This window comes from Natrix helvetica (genome assembly GCF_964273705.1).
Source record: "Natrix helvetica genome assembly, chromosome: 5".
Lineage (NCBI taxonomy): Eukaryota > Metazoa > Chordata > Lepidosauria > Squamata > Natricidae > Natrix > Natrix helvetica.
The window spans coordinates 76330404-76353361 of NC_138551.1; the positions used below are offsets into that span (position 1 = coordinate 76330404).

The 22958-nt window shown below is 36.1% G+C and overlaps 1 protein-coding gene across 4 annotated transcripts in view; it reads left to right on the plus strand.

Annotated features, from left to right (window-relative positions):
- Positions 1-22958, plus strand: part of EXOC6 (exocyst complex component 6) — a 105148-nt gene that overhangs the window by 75733 nt on the left and 6457 nt on the right. For all 4 annotated transcript variants that reach the window (XM_081953920.1, XM_081953921.1, XM_081953922.1 and 1 more), the window contains 2 exons: positions 371-512; positions 2297-2370. In XM_081953920.1, the coding sequence (XP_081810046.1) occupies positions 371-512; positions 2297-2370 (216 nt within the window). The remainder of the gene's footprint in view (positions 1-370; positions 513-2296; positions 2371-22958) is intronic.

Consider the following 22958-nt stretch of genomic DNA (forward strand, 5'->3'; position numbering starts at 1 on the left):
ACACACACACACAAAATATTGGATCGGGAGGAAAGCAACTGAGGATTTTGGCAGAAAATAATATAGCTTCCAGGGACATCTGTAGTAATATCCTGTAAATATCAAGACCATTTTTGCCCCCTAATGTTTTCACAAGACTAAAGAACAGCAACAAGAAAAATAATATCTTAGCCATTTTTGTCTATTTGAAAATTCTTGGATGTTGGCTCAAGCATCCAAGGGAAACGATTATTGTGAAACAAAGCCAAGCATTCCTTATCTGATTGTCTTGAGTTGAATTAATGCTGGGGGGAGGGGAGGGAGAATTGGGAGATCTTTGTGACAAGAGGTGCCAGTTTATTTCCGTAATGTATTGCCTTTTCTTTAATAGGGAAAAGTAGCTCAGACCGCTTGTATGTCTGCTTGCCAGCATCTCTCAACTTCTCTGATGCAGATGCTGTTGGATAGTGACTTGAAACAGATCAGCATGGGAGCTATTCAGCAATTTAATTTAGATGTCATACAGTGTGAATGTAAGTATGCAAATTCTGAATAAAAAGCATGCCTTGAATGTATAAACTATGGAAGCCAGAAATCCACGAGACCGGCTAATCGGTTATTCGAAGCATTGTGGAATCTGGATTCCCTTTTTTGATGTTGTGGTTTGCTTTTGGATTGAGAAACACTAACTACATATCTGTGATGCTGCATTTTGGGGTTTTTTCCTTGCGGATCTTGTAAAAGACTATTGGCTCTGATGATTTGTTGCCATTGTTGAGGCTTTCCTAGAATTTTATTTGCTAGGATAGAGGAGCTTTCTAAGGACGATTCTGAGAAATTAAGCCACCTAAGAGTGTGACATTATGTTTGTTATTTAATTGAATTCATTAACATTTTTTGTCTTAGTAATGATCCCAACTTTGAACAGAATTGTGCGTGAGCCAAATGAAAACTCTTAATTGGTAAAAATAATATAAATATCCAAATATTTGTTACATGCCAAGCATTTCAGATGAGTATATTTTATTAAATTGATTTGAGCCAAACTTTCTTGTGTCTCCCTCTGCTGGTAACTTGAACATTTATTATAACAAAAGAAAATGTTGCTTTTAATTATTAGTGTAGTAGTGGATTTAAAGAAATTAAATTCTGTAATTTTGACTCAAAGTTTATGGAATAATACATTTTGGACTTTTAAATACTCAAAATCTTTTTAATATTTCTGCTGCAAAAAAAGGGCAAATCCTTTGGAAATTAACTCCGACAGAAAATTGCTCAATTGTTTTCATCTTGTTGAATCATGATGATGGATTGCAAGAATTCTTCCCAAACATAAATATATACCTTCTTAAATATACTGTAATGGAATTTATGAACTTGATTCATTTACTCCTTTATGTTTTTGGATACATAAGACTGATATTCAATTTCACATTCAAAATTTCTTCAGATAGTCAGTCTGACTATGAGCTGATACATATCTGCACAAGTCATAAATTCAAGGATTGGCCATGAAGTTATTTATCTTCACCTTCATAATTGTGAATGGTCACTAAATTAGGATTACCTATAATTGCTTAAATTATTTTAATAATTGTTAGCTTTTTTTTTCTTTGACATTCTCTTTATATTCCCTTTATAAAACATGAATCTAAGAACTGAATTGAACATGTGTTATAGATGGTTAGGTACTGAATATTCTGTCTTGCAAGAATTCTGGGTTAGCTGCTTCATCTGAATCCTTCCCAGTCTCATTAGTCCCTTCGTGTAACTCTTCTCTTACTGCATCTTTTTTCTGCATCCTTATATACCTGATTTCCTGTTTGATAGATCCCCCCGAAAGCTCCAGAAATGGTTGAAGTAAAAATAGGCTTTTTAGCTAGCAGACATCATTGAATATATTAAAGCATTCATTCAATAAAATGTTTATATAGTATATATTCTTTCTTTGAAACGGTCTTCGTGAATATGTAATTTCCTGGAAGAAATTGTTGTTTCATGTAGCCCAATTCCAGTAAACCAAGATTCCCCCCGCCCCCCCCCCCCGAATGCTGATTTACCATTCTGTGTAAATCTGGCTAATTCTTCCTATTAATGAGGAATACAAAGTAATTAACAATTAATTCATAATTTATAATCCTTAAATCCAATATAAATAAAATAAGATTTCAAATTTATTCTGTTTTCCTAAGAAATTAAGACAATTATGTGCCCCCCCCTCTCTCACACATACAGTGTCTCAGTAAGAATCATAGAATGTATCAAATCTAGAGTCTTCCTGACATTTCTTTCACAAACTCTTGTTGTTTCTTTTCAGTGTTTGCAAGTTCTGAGCCTGTACCTGGATTCCATGGAGAAACCTTGCAATTAGCATTCATTGACCTCAGACAAGTAAGAAGTTATTTTATTTATTTATTTATTTGGTTTCTTTTAAGAACACTAATTCCAGTTGTTTCAAGTCAATTTAAACTGGTCAAATTCAGTTCAAAATTGTCTAAACATTGCTATATAATGCTTATTTGTATTTCCCCAGCAAAGCTGATATGTGAAAATAAAATGTTGTGATGTCAAATAATCTAATTTTGTCAACTACTGCTATTATTGTTGTTACTTTATCAGTCTTTCAATTTTTTAATTTTTATTTGTTTACTTATCATACTTGGTAGTCCAACTTTAAAAGATAACAGAAATTAATCCTGAAATATTTTTAAAAAAGAATTAAACCAACCATTCATACCCTTAAATTTAACTATTTTTAAAAGATGTGGTTGTTGTCTTTTTTTTAAAAAAACTAACAAATTGATTAGATCTCTTAATCCAATAAGGAATGCATTCCATCTGTCTGGGGTGCTCATAGAAAAAGATCAATTCGGAGATGCCAACAGATGAACCTTGGCAACCATCAACAGACCTCCATGGATGACTTAGTAGGCAGCAGTGGGGGGATATAGAGAGGGATCAAATTGGAATGTCTTGTCTCAGATAGCCTAGATCCAAATGATGCGAGGCTGTCCAAGTTAATAAACAGCACATAGTCGTTCCTCTAGGAACAAATTGGCAAGCGGGGTAAGGTTTTTAGTACAAGTGTAATGTTGTCTCTTTGAGTTTGGGCAGGAACCAGTCTGGCTGCTGAGTGTTCTACCATAATTCTAAAGTAGACACAAAGGCAGCCTCTTATTACTTTACACAAGACATTACAGAGATCAGAGTTGGGGATTATTAGGAAATGCACCATATTTCCATACCATTCTGTTTCATTACATTTAGATGTAGTATTTGTACCTGTCAAAAATGACTGGTGAATGTTTACATTTTCCTATTAAAAAGCAACTCAAATGAATCAACTGGATGATGACCAGTCCAAAGTTGTGTGTGAGTGTGTGTGTGAAGGGGAGAGGGAGGGAGGGAGGGAGGGAGGTAGTACAGTACTGCACAATTAGAAAGAATATATTTCAGGTTTTGGTTAATGATATCTCAAGATGGATTGCATAGAGCACATAAGATTACATAAATTTCCTGAATTTGTTCTATTTTTAATGTTTGGGAAAAGCATAGCTTCATTATTTCTGCTTAAATATGCTACTTGTGCAATTCACGTGATAACGTCAGGATTCGGGCAGATATCAGTGCCTTGCAACAATAATGTGTTGACTGGACTAGAGGGAAAGCAGATTTATGTATATGCTCAGTTTAATTGTAATTCACTTGGCATACTGAAGCAAAAGATAATAACTCATCAGACGACTGGGACTAATTTCTACTTATTTAACAAGTGTGAGGTTACAAGTTCAGTTTTAAAATATGGATGTACTAATTTGGAATGGGAGGACCAAGACGTTTGAGGTTTAGCAGCCCAGAATCTAACAGTAGATCTGCAATTTGAGTAAGGAACTTGGTATCCCGCGGCTAAAGCATGACGTAGAGTTGCCAGTAGATTGTTCTCTGTGTTTGGCTCTCTTGTTCATTCAATATATTGGTCACCAAGTGTCTTAGAACTAGACTAAAATTCAGTATGGAACTAGATGAATTGGAAGCTATATGTTAGCCCTGATGGTAGGTTTGTTGTGTTACTGGGGTAGGTGTTTGCTTACTTCATCTATTCTTCATTCTTACATTGATGATTTCTTCCAGATTTCAGGTTCTGTAGTCTCTGAGCTTTGTAACATTTTGTAACTTGGGTCTTTTGAATAACGATAACAGGAAGGTGATTATCACTGTATTTTGGTATGTTTATAAATGTTTCATGAAAGGTAACACATTTTTGAAGAAATAGAGTAACACACAACCAAAGATTAAAAGAAGATGGCATTATTTAGGTTCATGCAATTGTAATATTGAGAGCAGAAAAAGAACTTGAGATTTTCTGGTGATTAAGGAATATGGAGAAGGAAACTCTTCTTCATAAACTGGTTAATTAATTTCTGCAATTCATTAGTGCAAGATGAAGAGTAGGCCTCTCAACAGCAGAAATAGCCATTTACTTTATCTTTGGTTGAAAGCTTATTCTGATCCAGCAAAGTAATGGATGAAAATTTATGTTCCTGAAATGTTCATGATCAATTCCATGAATTAATCAAATATCATTTTAATTTTGCAACAAATGTTATTAGTTATCATAACAGGGAGATTTTGTCATTCTTACCAAAAGTGAGATTAAGGCTTTTCTTGGCAATTCGTTTGTTATAGAAAATTTCATCATTTTAGATGAGAACACTCCAATTAGCAAAAGGTTGTATATTAAGATCATAAATTAAATGATCAATACATAAGGTTGAATTCTAATATATTTACACAGTTGTACATTTTAATGAAATTAGTTTTTAAATACATGCTAGCAGACTGCCTTATTTCTATAGGAGATTATATGGCTATAAGTGCAAAAAAAAAAGGTAAATTAAGTTTAATGTGTTTTCTTTAAAATGTATTTGATTTTAGAGATCACATGTAGCAGCATAACAGGAAACATTTTATTACAATATTACCTTTACAAACAGTAATTATATTCAAAAATATTTATTCTAGGATAGGGTTATTCTAGAGCTCTAAAACTGAAACAGGAGGAATACAAACATCTTTGTTCATTTGACCTGGGATATAGGTTAATCCTATCGCATATTAGAACAATATTGTTTTAATTTTTTCCCCCTTTACACAGCTAATCAATCAGTCACTTTACAAGCTTTTTTTGCTAGCCTAGGTTTTTTTTCACGCATCTCCTGGGCTGTAGACTACAAAATCCATATTATATATATATATCTGTGTGTGTGTGTGTGTTTGTGCGTATAACTATAAATATATACAGTATATTATTATCTCAAGTATTGATGCGACAATTGTTGCAGTCAATTGTCTACATTCTTTTTTGCTGCTTTTGAATGCAAAATTTGAGGTAAATTGCCCGCCCATTTATTTTCTTTTCGGCCTAACTCACAACTTGTGTTGATGATATTTAATGATGATATGAAGGATTTAACACCCTTCCCGTCTTCTCTGTTTATGATTCATTTCTCTCCTAATAGGACAGATGACAGTTCTTTTCAAGAAAACTTAGAAAAGCAACAGAGCCATTTCAGAGGGTTCTTACAAGAGATCAGGCTTCTGTTCTTTAGTTTGAATTTGATACTGTTTCGTGAATTGCAGGATATGAAAGATAAGGAAGTAAGTCCAGTGGTCAGGTTTTACCTGCCCACCCGGACTGTGCCCTGAGGTCAAGCTCCTGATATTTGCTGTTTGGTGCAGAGGGGCTGATGACAGGTAGGGGCTGATACAAAGGGGAAAGCTTGAACCATATCAAAGCTAAAAGGCAAGAGAATTGGGACATTGCAAGAGACTGTAGCTAAAAGATGGATCAGCAGGATTGCCCTCTTTTTAAAAAGTAGCTGACCTGTGAGAAAAAAAAACTTTTATCGTCCTGCCAATCACATGCTTGCTAATGGAAGCCAGTTATCTCAACAACAGCTTAGCTTCATGGTGTGATTTCTTGACACTTTACAAGATTTGGAGGCGAGGGCAATACAGATTGGCAATTTTCACTACAAATACTATATAGCACATGTATAAAAGCTTGATAGTTAGCTAAAGAAATCCATACAGCTGTTTCAGTGATCCTCTTAGAAGTTCCACTACATGGGAAACACACAGAAGAGTATCCTGCCCAGCCTAGCATAGATGATAAATCTACACAGTGTTTTGCATCCCTACCTAAAGATAGTTTTGTTTTTTTTAAAGTGGACTTCCATAGTCATTTACGCAGGATTATGTTTTCTGATTGATTTCAAATTATTCAGTATATTTTAAGGCAAACAAAAGGATTTTCCAGTCTAGAAAAAATAAATAAAATAAAATAAAAACTTCACCTCTCTTCTGATAAGAACTACATTTTTCAAAGAAAAATAGCTCAGTAAAAATGTTATTCCTGTGTGGGGCGGCTGTGAAAAAACAAGTATTCTGGTGTGGGTTAATAGACAAAAGATTGAAAATAGATAAATTTGGACAACTTTTACTTTCTTTCTTTCTTTTTTTCCCCTTTATTGAAAAGACAGTGCAAAAGCAGAGCCAAAGAAAAATCAATAGAAACTCTTAACATACTTAACAAGGTAATAACTATAACAATAATATATTTGCAGTTTTTATAATAGTACAACCAATGGAAAAAAAGAGAAAAGAAAATTTCTACTTACATTAGCCTATTTACAATTTTTCCATATTATATCCGTAATTCGGTAGCATCTTTATTTTCCGTACTGTTATTGACATTCGTCAACTTCCCTCTCAAATCTACCTCTTTTCTCCATCCATTCATAAAATTTATTCCATGGTCTATAAGATTTCGAGTCTTCTTTATCTTTAAATTTTAAGGTTAATCTATCCATTTCAGCACAATCCCAGATTTTCCTAAATATATCGTCATCTGATGGGGGATTCGCATTTTTCCAATATTTAGCATATATGATTCTTGCTGCCATCAATATATGTAACACTAAATGTATGATTGCCTTGTCACAACTTTCCGACAGTATGTCGGACGTTTGGACAACTTTTTAAAAAAGAGATTAGGCAAATTCAGGAAGAGGAATTCTATATTGCTACTTAGCATAAGAGCTCTATTGCTTTCAACTTTGTGACTGTCCATTCAGTACCATTTCGGGTGGGGGTTTTCCCCCCGCAAGTCAGAGGGTGCTACTGCATTTATGTAGTGCTTACGGACCTCTCATTAAGATCTTATATTGTACTGAATCATACTGGAGCCTAAAGCCCTCGCAGTAAACTCTGGTTAAGAACTCTTGATTGTATGTCCACCCAGCATCAAAACTTTCTCCTAAAACCATAATGGCGAACCTATGACATGCATGCCACAGGTGGCATGCAGAGCGTTCTCTGTGGGTATGCCAGCCGTTGCCCAGCCCAGCTCCACGCACATGTGCCTGCACCTCCACCGGCCAGCTGGTATTCAGGTCTCTCCTGCCACAGAGCCTTCACTGATCTCTGCAGATCCGGGAAGGCACGGGAGGCAGGAATGGAGAAAGCCTGGGCGCGCTGGGGAGAAACTGCTGAGGTCGGGGAGGCAGGAATGGAGGGCGCATGCGTGGGGAGGGCTCTATTGCATTTTGGGGATTGGGGCACACACCCATGCATTTGCGGGGGCACGCGCGTGTTTTGGGCACTCGGCACCAAAAAGGTTAACCATCAGTGTCCTAAAATGAGTAAAGCATTAAATCGAGTACTGACTCTTACAGCCTTACGGTTCTTCTAATTCAGTTCTTTACATAGAGGGCTGACATTGCTATCTTCTTAATTATTATTATACATTTATACCCTGCTTGACTCCCAGTAACTTTCCACTGACTGTAATGAGAGTTATAGTTCAGCAACATGTGAAGGTCCTCAGAATCATCACTAGAATATTAATTTGGAATCTTAACACAAAGGCCATTTTCCTTTTTCTGGTTTTGCTCCTATTTGTGGGATTGATATGGATTAATATACTGCTAAAAGCAAAACTTACAGTTTTCAATAAGTGTTTGATTTCTTTTATGAACCAAATAAATAATTAATATAAAATAATGTACAGGTAGTCCTTGACTTATGACTACAATTGACCACAATTTACGTTACTAAGCAAGACATTTGTTAAGTGAGCTTTGCCCCATTTTATGACCTTTCTTGCCAAAGTTGTTTAAGTGAATCTGTGCAGTTGTTAAGTTACTAACATGGTTCTTAAATGAATCTGGCTTCTCCGCTGACTGTGCTTGTCAGAAGGTCGCAAAGGGTGATCACATGACCCTGGGACACTGCCACTGTCATAAATATGAGTCATAGCCAAGCGTCTGGATTTTGATCACATGACCAGGGAGTTGCTGCAATGGTTGTAAGTGTGAAAAATGGATCATAAGTCGCTTTTTCCAGTGCCGTTATAACTTTGTCACTAAATGAACTGTTGTAAGTCGAAGACTACCTCTTATGAAAAAAACCTTGCAACTGACAACAGTTTGAAACAAAAGTCAGAATGGTACAAGCGAGAAAGCAGCAACGCTGAAGTGGGGTTTTAAAAAAAGAAAGAAAGAATTACGGTACTCAAAATGATGGGTACATTCGGACTAGTCTAGCAGTTTACTGATTCTCCCACATGCCAGGATTGTGGCAGAGGCCCTTGGTTCTTGCTGCCTATGTAGCTCTCATGGTGACCCCTTTTGGGGCATTCTGAGATCAGGGTTTTCTGACCTCAGAAAAAGCCAGCTGTGCAAGATGGCGGAGGGGAGCTGGTTTTCAGTTTTCCTTCTGGTGGAGGTCAGCTGTCTGTTTCTAAGGAATCTTTATTCCCCCTTGAGATAGCATTCCTGCAACTTCTATTTCATTTTGACTAATATGGACATTTCTACAACAGGTAAAAACTCTTGTCCAAACTAAGCTTATTAAGGCATGCAGATAAACAGATTCTATGCCATACACGACTTCATAAGTGTTGCAGATGGAATTGAATTATGTTGCAGAGAAAAATAAATGCATTCTGGTAATGTTTTTGACATGACATGGTACTGCTTATCCTATTGCTTGGGTAGTTAAAATTAGCACATTTGGTTTCTTTTAAAGAACCGCAGTAATGAATATTCAACATATTACATTATATTTTGGGTTTTATGGAGTCCAGTGGCTTTTACTCCTAGGCACATTTCTTTCTTTAAGCTGCCTGCAGTGACTGATTTGCAGTATCAGTGTCCTATAAAAATATTATTTGTCTTTGATAACTGTATTGTTAACAAGTAAATAATATTTTGTATTTTGAAAAACAAAAATGCATTATTCCTAAGGACAAAAATAGTCTAATTACAGTACAATTTCATTTTGGAAAAATTACATCGTTATTAATTTATATGCATGTAAAGTTTATGCATCATACAAATGAAGGAATAAAATACATTCTGCATGATATCATAACATTGGCATTTCAAAGAAGCTTTAAACCTTTAGAAATTAAGGGCTGCAGTCATGTATGTATTTACATGAGGCAAAGTGCCACTGAATTCAGTAGGGTTCTCCTAAACGAGACTTACTTCTGAGTAAGAATTGTATAGGGGAGAGCTTTTTAAATATTCATTTCAAGCCCAGCTTTGTTAAAATGGCAAGTGCATTGTTAAATTAGGAAAAACAGGAAAAAAATCAGAAAATTTTAACCACAAAAGGAAAATATCAATAAGTAAAAAAAGTGACCTAGTCTGTTAAGCAAGGAAGGCACTACGTTTGAAAACAGTAGGAAATGAATAAAAAAATAAAACAATGTATATTTCTAATTCCCCTCACTTTTACTTCAGACTTTGTGTTTTTCTGTCTTAAAAGACTTTGTGTATAAATTAGCTACTGTAGTTACTCAGAAATAATTTAGCCAGAATTATATCCTTTGGAAACTTGAGTGTCTGTCAATGAGCTTCTTTTCAAGTTTTAAACTTAAAAAAAATGTGGTCCTTTTGTTACTGGTCCATTTTAACCTATAATGATGTGAAAGGAAGCATTACAATGTAGCATTTCGTCGTTCCTCTACTTAAAACAGCTATAACATATTAAATAGGATTCTTTTTTACTTAATCTTACCCACCTTGTTTCATTCTAGGCGACTTTCTTCAAAAATAACATTTAAATCTTTGTTTCTAAAATAGGATTAGCAAGTGTTGTACCCTTCAAATATTCTGGTTAATTCATCAGAGCACAATTTGACAAACTCCTTTTTTAACGCAAAGAGCCTCTAGTTAATTTTGAATCCCTAAAGAATTAATAACATATTTGGTTTTATTCCATGAACATAACAAGACCAGACATTTCTCATGATGTTCCTAAAGGTTTAGATAGATTTAAAGAAAGCGTTTTGCCCTTTGGGATAATTTAAGTTGCAAAGGATTAGTATGAACCCAAATAACATTTGACTTTTTTTCAGAACAAAACAATTCCCTGTGGTGCAGCTGTCATAACCCCAAAGTTTATGTGTTTAGATACACTTACAAATGTGTGAGAGATTATATCTTTTCTGAGGGTTGTCTGTTTGAAATATATATTATGGCAGCTTAAAAGAGAATGCGGTTTTCCTCTAGTGCTTAATTACAGTAGCTAGGTAAGTTTTTGATTTTCAGCTTTTAGAACCACTTATTAAAAATAATATTCATGTTAATATCATTGCCCTGTTTCCCTAAATATTGGCTGATGTTCTCAGCAGTGGTTTGTTCCATTTAAGTCTCCACTGAATTTTCACAATGGAGCTGATGAAAGTCTTCTTTGAAAATGTATCTTGAAAGAAAAACTAGCATAATTCCCCTTCACAGAAGTTAATAATAAATGCTTTGGTTATGTTTTGTGTATACTGTAAGCACAATTTCTCAAAATTATATATGCCTTTAGTTTTAGTATTCAGAAAGATATTTCTATATTTATAAATAGGATTAGATCAAAAAAACATGTCTATGAATATCATATCCCCATAGTTACATTGTCTTAACTTAATAGGCTGATAATGAAATTCTGGGATTTCCCATTCGGAGAAGACATAAGGTTTAGTATGTGTTTTTTTAATTTACTTTAAATGTATGACTGTGATTAGTTGAATTGTATCCTAGCTCCCTCTCTCTTTCTCTTTCTCCCTCCCTGCTCTCTCTCTCTCTCTAAAATATGTTTACTGTAATAAGATAGCATCCTGATAAGTAAATACTATATAATATACTGGCAAGGATATTATAGGAATCCTGTCTTTATTGTAGCAGCTATGCAAGACCAAATAATTGTTACAAGACCAAATAATTGTATATTTATAACATTTCATTCTACTGAATGATGGACATCCTACAATACTCTTTCCATCTTTTGCATGATGATAGAACCTAGAGATCATTTTGATGTGCCTTTAATACGCATTTGTATTTTCCAAAGATTGAAGTCCATCAAGTGCAGGAACTTCTGAACAAAAAGAACCAATGCTGAGGGAAAAATCCCAACCCTCCAAAAAATGTATATAAAGGAACCCTATACATACATACATACATACATACATACATACATAGATACATACATGCATACATACATACATACATACAAGCATATATGTATGTGCAAAAGTATACTTGGTCCATGTGTATAGGATACATTGACGTTAATACCAAATGATAATTGTTTACTTAACTTGTTTTCCATAAGTTACATTTTTAGATTCTTTTAGGGTGCATATTTTTTGAGTCAGAACTAATCTTATATTTGTTCATGTCTCAAATTCTGAGGTAATTAACCCTTATTATCAATTATCTTTGATGTGATTGTCTGAATCAAGGTGAATGCTATCATAATTATAGGTTAACATTTATCATTTTTATGTAAAGTAATGGAATCTGCTGAACATAGTTGATAATGTGCTATTTAGGGAAGCTATCTTGGTAGGAAACTGTTGACAAGATACTTGCTTTTTAAAAATTAAAGAGTTCACAATCCATTATATCTGAATTTCAAAGATGAATAGAAACTTTCACACACTCTCGTAGAATAACTTTTCAATGGCTGATCTAAACCAAAATAAATTCAGCAAAATTGTAAAATATTTTTGTGGTATGCAGCATACATTACATTCTGTGCAAGTGATAAAGAATTTTTCCCTAAATACTAAGAGATTACACACACACACACACCACACATTACACACACACACACACACACACACATTTCTTGAGGATTGGGAATTTTTTTAAAAAAAAGATTGCATCATTGGGTTTGAATATTTTAAAGTAAATAATTAAAAATGCACTCTTTGGTAGCCTAAACTTTCTGATACAAATATTCTTGTCATTAAAGTTAGAGTAAGCTAAATTGATGGGTTCTTTCAGGAGTTTGGGCTGTGCCCAGAGTTTTGTACTTTAAAAAGTTCTCATTTGCACTCTCCAATGAATTTAAACTTTCTAGATGTGTACCTGCTTAAAAAGGAGGTTTGTGACCTCTTGACCCTTTTGTTATCGCTAATTTAGAAAGGCCTTTATTCTGGAAAGCTTAGGTATTAAAGAGAGAGAGAGGGAGGGAGAGAGAAAGGGAAGAAGGAAAGAAGGGGGAAAAGTGTTAATGGCATAAGACTTCTTTCTGATCACCCTCTGCTAGATGTTTATGCAAAATGTCAATAGGAGCAATTGGCCTAACAGTGTGACAGCTTATTTTGCTTGGAAATGGGCTAATCTCCTGTTTGGGTTATCTGGAGGTCAGGTGGGGATTTCTTTTAATGCTGGCTAAACTTTTTCAGCCTTTGTTGGGTTGAGGCTAAAATCTTCTCAGCCCTCATGAATCCCAGTTATCGATCAAAGAAAATAGTGGGCTTTATCCCAAAATAGGTATCCTTGAAAATAAACCCCCTTCCCCCCCCCCCCGTTCATTGGGACTTTTTCTCCAATCAATCTGCGTTGGGTGGCAGTAGTGCCTGCTTCTTAGCACATGGGCTCAAGATCAGGGGTGGCATTCTGTTTTCCCGATTGCTCACCGATTGCAATCCTATAGAGGGGGAGAAGGTAGATAATATGGTGCACGTAGGATTGCACACCCTGCGACATCCTTAATCTTAAATGTAAACAAGTGACTTGTCAGCCCCACAAGGTAGACCAGACCAGAAAATAAAGTCCATTAAAAGACTAGAACTTTACTTCATTGAGATAAATTACAATAACAGAATTCTGCAAGCTTTATCTCTACTCCTTGTTAAATTATAGTGCAGGGGCGTCCAGCTTTGGCATCTTGAAGACCCGTGGACTTCAATTCTCAGAATTCCCTAGCCATCTGTGGAGATTCGGAGAGGATCCTCTCTGTCACTTCCAAATACTGGACTATCTTACTTCCTCAGATTTGAAGGGTGCTTTGGTTCCCATTGCTTATGTAACAGTTCTTGCATACATCTATCAAGGTTATCCTCTTTATTCTCTGCCTTGCAAAGCAAGAAACGCATTTTCTGTCCACCAGAAAACGCCTTCCTTTGACAGCAGAAGTGGGACTTGTGTTCTTTAATGTTGATAAGCGTTCATTAAAGGCCAACTTCGGGCCCTTACAGAAGTTCACGTAGAAGCTTCCATACAAATGGCCGCCATTTGCTGGAGCTGGTCACCATTGCACTATCACAGCAGGCTGGAGCTCAATAAATGTTCAGGCAGGCATGGCTGGCCGTGAAATAGGCCTTGGCAGGTTGCATGCTGTGAACTCCCCTCCTCAGCAGTGAATCAGCTTCTGTGTGTTTTTATAATAGCCTCCCACCCCCCCCCACCCCCCCACCCCACCCCACCCCCAGCTAATTATGCCCCAAGGCTCTAGAAGGCGGCCTTACCTGTTGAAAAGACTACGCAGCAAGTGTTCTGACATGTTTCTCAGGCAAATTGTATTTGATACAAAGGTACTTTGCCCGTGGAAGAGTCCAGAAGTATTGGGCTAATCACTGGTTAAGAAAAAAATAATAATACGATGCAAGATTTGCTAACTAATATTCAACCCTAAAAAGAGAACACAGCCTCTCTACTCAACTCTACTTCGATTCACAGCATTTTAAACATGAGCTAACACCAGTATCCACACGATCCACTTGAATTCCTTTCTTTCAGTTCTATACAGCTAATAAGAATTAATTTGCCAATACTTTTGGCAAATACAACTTTTCCTTAACGTTTTTAATTAGTTTGAACATGACCAGCTATATAACTGGGTGGTTTATAGCTTTCTGCCTTTGACTTCTCTTTTCTAAACCAGAATTTCATTCCTCCCCCCCCCCCCCCCCCGCAAGCTGAGTACTAGGGAAGGTATATCATTCCTGGGGCAGGCAGATATAAGAATTTGTGAGGCCACCAAAATGCTATTCTAGTGAATAGCCACTGCTGTTACCTGGAACTTGGCTGCGCTTGAAAAATTATATTTAGTAAGAACCCACTGGCTTTCTGTATGGTTATATATAGCTGAAAAAGACACCCCAAAAAGTTCCTTCTTTGACTTCATTGATCAGCACCATGCCACCTGCATGTTAAAATGTGATTCTTTATTTTAATTATTATAATTTAAAAATTATTTGATTAGTTAGTTTAAACCTGATGGACAACGATTGTTCGGAATCATCTAAATCTGATTTTAGTTTTACATCTACAAATTTGGAAACAAAAACTAAAAGAATGCAAGGCAGGAAGAAAAATCTGAAACCACAAAGTAAGCAACAAACGTCCTTTTTCTCTTGCAGCCAAATTGCTGAGTGGTGCATTTGAAGATGTGAATTGGGTTCAAATAGCAGGGGCACGTAACTTGGGGTCAGCTACAGGAATTCCTCACACAAATGTCTTCTCTCCCATATTCTTTTGTTCTTTTGAGACTGTTCTGACTGCTGCGTTCAGTCTTGGCTCCTTGAGGCTTTAAATAGCAGAGAGTTAACTCATTACTGGGCAGAGAAACAATAAACGAGTCCCCAAGTTTTCATATTAGGAATGAGCACAATTTTAAAATATATATATAATTTAATCTTTATTAAACGTTTCAGTCGCTAAACCTATCTCTAAGCTTTGCATAAAAAATACAAGAGGCTTTCCATGTTGTCTCTAGGTCAACCAATAGCTGAATTTGATTTTTCCTTTTAAAAGATAGATTGATAGAATATCCACGGCATGACTTTCAACCAATATGATCCTATAATATAATCACATATTATTTGTTGTCTTCGTATTTGCAGCATCAAATTATTTAAGTGTTACCAAGAAATTTGTAACCACTTGGTTCTCAGTATTGGTGCATTCTGCAGTAGAAACAATAGCTGTTGATTTGAAAATAAAATGGGTACCCAAACCAGAAACATAATAAAAATCATGGAAAAGGTTTTTGATAATAATAATAATAAGACCAACAGGCAGGCTTATGATCATCAAGAATTGGATGTTTTTTTTAAAAAAAAATCTGTCTTCAGTATGTATGCTTATAAAAATACTCTTTTGTCAGTTTGTGACTTACACAATGTCATTGGTAATTCAAAATATTTTTTTAAAATCACATAAATTGCAAAACTAGCAGGTTAAAAAAGAAGCACACAAAAATGTTCCACCATATTAAACATTAAATAGCTAACTATAATCAATAACTGAAAGAGTAAATATTTATTTTGAGTGTTAAAAAAAAAGGAGTCCTACACTTAGATTGTCGTAGACATCTCTGCCAAAAATGAAATAACTTCTTAAAATGTTTAGATATCATGGTGTATACACTCTTGGCCAGCTGTAGAGCTTTAGGATTTGGAGAAGAAATCTTGTCACACAGCAAAGGTCATTAAATAATGAAAAGTGAAAAATATTTTAATATTTTTAATGGAACATAGTGAAGATGTGTAGCCAGGAAAGCATGCCAATTTCTATAATCTCATCATACTTCATTGATGAAGCGCAACTTTCCATCAACCCCAAATCCAACTCGGGGAATTTCCCTTTTCATTTTCAGTGGGATTTTAACGAGAGAAGGATTAAATATTTAAAATTAAATGCTCAAGGGAAAAATTGAACCAGTTGAATGAAAACAATTGCAGTAACTAGGGATAAGCTTTTATGCAGAATGGAAAAAAATCTAAAAAGATAGTACTTAAACATAATGTGCATGCATTGATTCAACCAGTTAAATTATTTGTCTCCAGTTTGCACTATTTGGGTAAGAATCCATATACCTTCAGGACATCAGAGTCAACAGCTCTAAAGGCCTGTTTATAAACGGGGACTTTTCTTTTCCTATGTTTCGTAGAGATAAGTTGGAATACAAAATGGATTTAAGGTTAAGACATATATGTTACTATTTCTTGTTTTTGCTGACTAGGACTGATGAGTTTTTATAACTTGATCTCACACTATCAATTGGGCTTGGAAACTAAGCAGGTTGTGGTCTGTTTAGTTCTTGGATGAAAAACACAAAAGAAGGCCAGGAGTATAGGTTAGATATAAAGTTTAAAAAAAAAACCCAGAAGAAAGAAATAGCAATAGCACTTAGACTTAAACTCCGCTTCACGGTGCTTTACAGCCCTTTTAAAGCAGTTTACAGAGTCAGCATATTGCCCCAAAAACCTGGGTCCTCATTTTACCGACCTCGGAAGGATGGAAAATTGAGCCAACCTTGAGCAGGTCAGGATCAAACTGATGGCAGCCGGCAGAATGAGCCTGCAATACTGTATTCTAATCACTGCGCCATCACGGCTCTTAAACCATTTTTGTACTTTGATGAAAAAAATTACATGGATATGTTCCCAAAGTCACCAGAACTAACTTAACCTGCAGTTAAGGTTTCCTTAAAGGCGACTTTGTATATAATTTGTTTTCTTCCATTCAATTGTGTCTGATTCTCAGAAATTGCCTGGACAAGTTCCTGCAATTTTTTGTCAACATTTCCCCCCCCCCCTCCGGTAAATGGTTTACCATTGTCTCCTTCTTGGGGCTGAGAGAAAATGACTGGCCCAAGATCATAAGCTGCCTTAGTGCCCAGTATGAGACTAGACCTCCCAGTCTCCCAGTTTCTAGACTGATGCCTTAACCACTACATCAAACTCTTGTATATAATAAAAAAATACTTTTTTTGCAAATATTTATTTCTCTTTCTCGAATTGCCTGACAGTCCAAGAAGTCATGGATGGTGGCTGAAATTATTTGCAAAAAACTATCTATTTTCTATCCATTGAAGGAGGAAGTTAGAAGAAAACATTAAATTCATCATCTATTCCAGTGTTGGTGAACCTTTTCGGCACCGAGTGCCAAAATGAGACTGCGCGTGCCAAAAACCGGAAGAGTAGCCGCTCAGTGCACACGCGTGTGCCGGGAAGATCATCTTCCAGTTTCTGGTGCACACTTGCGTGCCGGCTGCCAAGTTTTCTGGATTTTGATGCGCATGCAAAGAGCAGCTGGCCCGTGCGCATGTGCTCACCGGAAGAGTAGCTGCTAGGAGCGAATGTGTGCCGGGAAGATGATCTTCCAGTTTCCGGCACTCCTGCACATGTGAAAACCAGGTGGCCAGCGCTGGACCCCAGAAGAGCAATGGGCGACGGCTCGTGTGCCCAGAGAAATGGCTCCGCTTGCCTCCAGCACATGTGCCATAGGTTCACCATCACAGAGCTATTCAATGCAGGGTCCAGCTACAATAGCTGTGTCAGATGACTGTCCAGCGGCAAGAAAGAACAACTAATTTCTCCTTTTCCTTATTTTCAAATATAATGTAATCAAGCGGAATGCTTGCATATCTTTCATTATACAGATCTTATTTTAAAACAGGCTTATTCCACCTATGAATAATTTAAAGAGCTTAACTACATTGTTGAAATGAAATGGATTCAGAATAAATGATTCCTGTTTTGATTCTACTGATAGCGACGTCTCGTGTTAGCCCCATTTATTTCAACAAACGTTTGCTTTGATCCAAGTAATGTACTTATTCGCATCAACAGAGTTGACGTCTGCTAGATTCTACCCAGTATAGTAGGTGTGTGCGTGTGCGCACAAGATTGTTTGTGTGCGCCCGCGCAGGATTGTTTATGTTGTACACTGTTGTAGGACAGCCATTTTTCCAACTACCAAGTGACTGCTGAATTGCAAAATGACATACTCTCAGTAATCATAGTTTCCCTGTCTCAACTGGCAACGCCACTTGCTAACCTTGCATTTTATAGTAGCGCCAACCAGCCTATTGTGTACTACCATTGTGGGAACAGTTAAACTGAAACTTTAAATTTTGCATCCCTATAAACAGTTGTAAGCTGGTGTGTATATTTTTGGCAAAAGTAACTGTCATATGATTGAACTTGCCTTCAAATTCTTTTCCTGTTCCACCTTTATGTTTAATTACAGGATTTCACCCTCCTAGGATTATATCCTCTTCTTCTGCTTCATTGGAAATAAACATGTGTACGGTTTTATTTCTGCTGAGATATGAGTCATTGTGTTTGTCTTAAGCCGAAGCACTGCAAGATGAAGGCCTGATCATCAAAGGCTATGGACCATTTTATCCCACACTCGTCCAATTTATATAGAATTTTTTTTTGAGAGAGAGGGGGAGAGAGAGAGAATTGCATAAAGATTTATCATTCTCTGGAAAATTAGCATATACATACTGTATGTATACATATACCGACACACATTTACAAGAAAGACTCCTATATTTATATTGATTTCTTTAGCACTCTGCTCTATTGACAATTCCCTGTATGTCAGGGGATTATTAAGCCATCAGTCATAAGCTAAAAGCCTTGTAGGTTTCAAGCATTTTGCCTAATGGTATAATATCTGAAAGAAAATATATTCCTACATTTGTAATTATTTCAAATTCTCAGGTACTAATCCTTTTGCAATCTTAAATTTATGTGACATCCATCCAGAATATTTGTCAACAGAGCTTGACGTTTACAGTAAATGCAGCCAATCCGTTCCCTGTTGAGCAATAATTCATAAAAATAGTTTGTACGGTAAACTTCAGCCTAAACCAGACGTGAGAAGAATGAAAAAGTGTCTACTTTTTTTTTTTTATCAATGAGGGCTAACTTTGAGCTGGGCACCATGTCTCTGCCCAACCCGCTTCAGAAAAGTTTTTGGAACATAAAATCGGAAGTGGAAGTGTTATGTACAATGGCTTGGTCCTAGAGCAGGGCTGTCAAACTCCCAGGCCACAGGCCAGATGCGTCATGTGCTGGCCATGCCCACGCCCGGTTTAGCGAAGCAGGAAAAAGTCACGATACATCGTGCGATGATGCCGTGACGATGCAAGTTTGACACCCCTGTCCTGGGGAGAGGAGGGAAGAAGGATTTTTATCTTTACAACCCACTGCAGATAGAAATTATGACAATTTAAAATAGTTGTCTTGATGCTAAATAAGTAAAACCAAAGTACAGTGAAGTTATAAAGAGGATAGATGTGTGCTGCTCTGCAGCGTCCTTATGTAGACTAAACAAAGGAGGAAATGTTTCATATTGAGCTGTAAGAAATTCATTCAATGCTCCTTGAAACATCTGTCAACAGTGATACTGTTTGCCAGCCTTCCCTGATAGCGACTCACTCTGACATCGAGGGAACATCTGCAAAGTGCCAAATTATGTTACCAATGGCTAAGATCGTTCCAAAGAATCATTATAGTGGGTGACTCTTGCCCCTCATAAGTCCATTGCTACATCACGCAACTGCAGCAGTGAGTAAAAAAGGAAGTGGCATTGCCCAGAGGCCCAAACGTATACGCCACTATAGTTCATTGCTACCCCTGCTCCATCTTCCTCAGATGGTTGTCGCAACATAAACCCTATGCCCTCGGGAGGGGAAGAGAACGAATAATTGGATGGCTTACTTAGTGTGCTTTGTATAAGTTGGTTCTGGGCTGCATTTAAAACTGGTTTCTATGGTGTTCTTTAAAATAAATATTTGGAAATTAATTGCAGTGTAAGCAGTTAATTGTAGAATTATTAGAGGGAACGCGATTGGGATAAAATATTTTGTCTCCTCTGCACTGCTCTGGAGCTGATGATGTCTCTGGGGATACTAACAGCATTTCCCTTTCTTTGGGTGTCACAGTGGCTGACACTTCAGTGGTTGTCTTGCTTCTCGCTGTGTTGCAGACCTTGTGCATTCTGTCATTCTGCATAAATGAAGAGGGGAACATTGGCAGCTAAAGTTGCCATCTTGACCTCCCCCCCCTTTCTTCCTTTTTAAAAGCAGTGTCTCCTCTCTTGCTTCAAGACTGATTCTGCAGCTGTGTGAGAAAAGCAGGACTTCCAACAGCAGGGGGCATAACTTGGGTGGATGCCTTTCCTAGTGCCTTGCTCTTTCCATTACCAGGACAAACAACATCCATTCTGCAAAATAAGCAAGTGCCAATTTGCGTATGAAATATACAAAGCCATGAGAGCAGTGGTGGGTTGATTACTGGGAATGTCGGGGTTCTTCATATTAGCCATTTTTTCCTGACATGAACAAAATATCTTAACTCTGTACTTACCTTTCTGAATCATGCATCTGACATTTTCTTTGTTGACTTTTTGGTAGGAGAACTTCTTTATTTTACAGTCTTAGCCCATGTCACAAAATATAGAACATAGCACACAATTAATATTTGCATCGTATTAATGCATACATATGCAAGAAGAAGCCTATAAAATTAGCAGTTCATTGGAAATATTAAATGATTTGTATAAAATAAGACTGTATATAAAAAAAAATTGCTACAGTCTTCAAAACACCTGGGTAAATGGCCGTTTAGTAAGAATATCTCAATCTTCTCTTCATGAGTGAAATCTTTCAATCTCAAAGGGGGTGCATTAGCTCTGGTTGCCAGTGAGAGTACAGTGGGTTGATAAGGTTGTGTAAAAGAAGACTTAACCTATGTACTTGATTTGGCATATCGATCAGCTGTCACCCTAATAAAGACAGCATCTCAGTGGCCTAGGGATAAGACCCTTCTGAATAAGGCACACAGAATCTTGTAGAAATAGGTGGGGAGGTGCAGGAGGGGAGAGCAATTCATCTAAAGCAGGGGTCCCCAAACTTGGCAACTTTAAGACTTGTGGACTTCAACTCCCAGAACTTTGGGAGTTGAAGTCCACAAGTCTTAAAGTTGCCAAGTTTAAAGACCTCTGATCTAAAGGGAGATGGAAAAGTTTGGCTCTGTCTACCTGAATATCTAAATCCACCCCCTTTGCTTAAGTTCTACCAAGGTTTTTTCTAGACTCAAAGCAAGTAGGGCTGGTATTGACAGTTTATACTATCTCAGATCTTAGTCTATTTGTTTTTTCAGGGTAGACTGAAGAGAGGTACCAATGAGGTTTCTCTGAATGATTTATTTTGCCCAGAATCTTAGCTGACATAATCTTGTCCAGGCTTCAAATGAGATGCAGCCTAGCTCCAATCTGGTGATGGCTTTAGAAGTTGAGTAAAGCATATCTGCTATTGATTTTAAGGATTTTGTTTATATTATAAGTTTTTTGCATGTCTGAGATCAATACAGCATCTTGCCAAGAATTGAATAATTTGAAATTTGTTCCCTTGCCAACTAGCAAATTTGTTGATTTCTAGATCAAGCCTTTACCCAGATTTTAAGGATTTCATATATTTGCACAGTATCGCATGTTGATTATCACTGCCTTTATTTTATTTTTTTGCTTCCATTTGGGATGGGGAAATCTTTTTGAGCTTCCATGGATATTCTTAGAAGGAAGAATACTGGAATAAATCCTTTCATGATAGACAGATCATTTTTCTTCAGGACTTGTCCCAATTGGGTATAAATGGGAGGAGAGGTAAAGAAGTTAGTGCAACTCATCATTGCTTTAAATAAGCACCTCCACTATCCCGATGTTAACACTTTCCAGCTTGATGCAGAGATTGGCGCAGGTTCAAATGTGACTTAATCTTTTGGCTAGATTGCTTCTAGTCAAAGGGCAGAACCTTCAGATGGTCTGCCCAAGAATCCAATTTATTCATTAATTAGCATTTTAAAACTATGGGATAAATACAGAAAAAGAATTAGACTACACTTATCACCTCTTCTTCTGATCTTTATTTATGAATGTACAGAAAAAAAAAGATTAGTAGAGGAGTAGTCACTCATATCAAATAAAGGAGAAACGCTTAAAGAGATTTGACTGAATCTGGAAAATTTTGTCACACAGGATTCAGGACATTTATTGGAATTTATTGCAGTACAGTTTAGAAAATGAACAAGTTAAGGATTATAAGATCAAATGGATATAGAATTTAAACAAAATAATTGGTATGCAACGATGGAACAATAATGGAATACTACAAAGGTGTTCATACCATATTCAAAGTTTGATTTTCTCTTAATATAAGACTATAACATTTATTTTTTCCTTTTCCTTTCATCTGATCTGCTAAATTCTTTTTTTTCCAGATTAGATAAAACTTAATGTTTTTTCCCCTCATTTTATATTTTTTAAACTGAACCTTGTTAGTTACAGCAGCAAGTTAATTATACAACAGTCTGGTTTTAATAGTAATTTATGTTAATACTTATTTCAATGTTCAAATTGATATAAAATATTATAATACCTATATTTATACCAGTATTGATTGGAAAACGTTTCTTTTACATTTTAGAATGCTTGTAAACCATATTTACAATTTCTTTTCCTGTTTTTTCTTACTTTTTCCTATTATATTTGTACATTTAATAAATAATAATTGAAAAAGGAAAACAATAAATCAGTACCAGAAAAAATACATCTGGAGAATATATATTGCCTTATAAGAGGAAAAGAATGACAAAATAACTTTATATTATTATTTAGCTGATGTGTAAAAATCTTGTGGATGTTTTAATGTAGAAGTTATCAAAGATCTTTGAATGTCTGTAACGTGGCGCTTTGTATAAATGAGAAACAAAAGATATTTTGCTAGCTTGAAGCCTCCCATTCATCAGTGACAATTAATTGATCTATTTGAAAAATGATAATTTTAGGAACCCATGACAATGTTTTAGAAACCCATTAATCAATGTT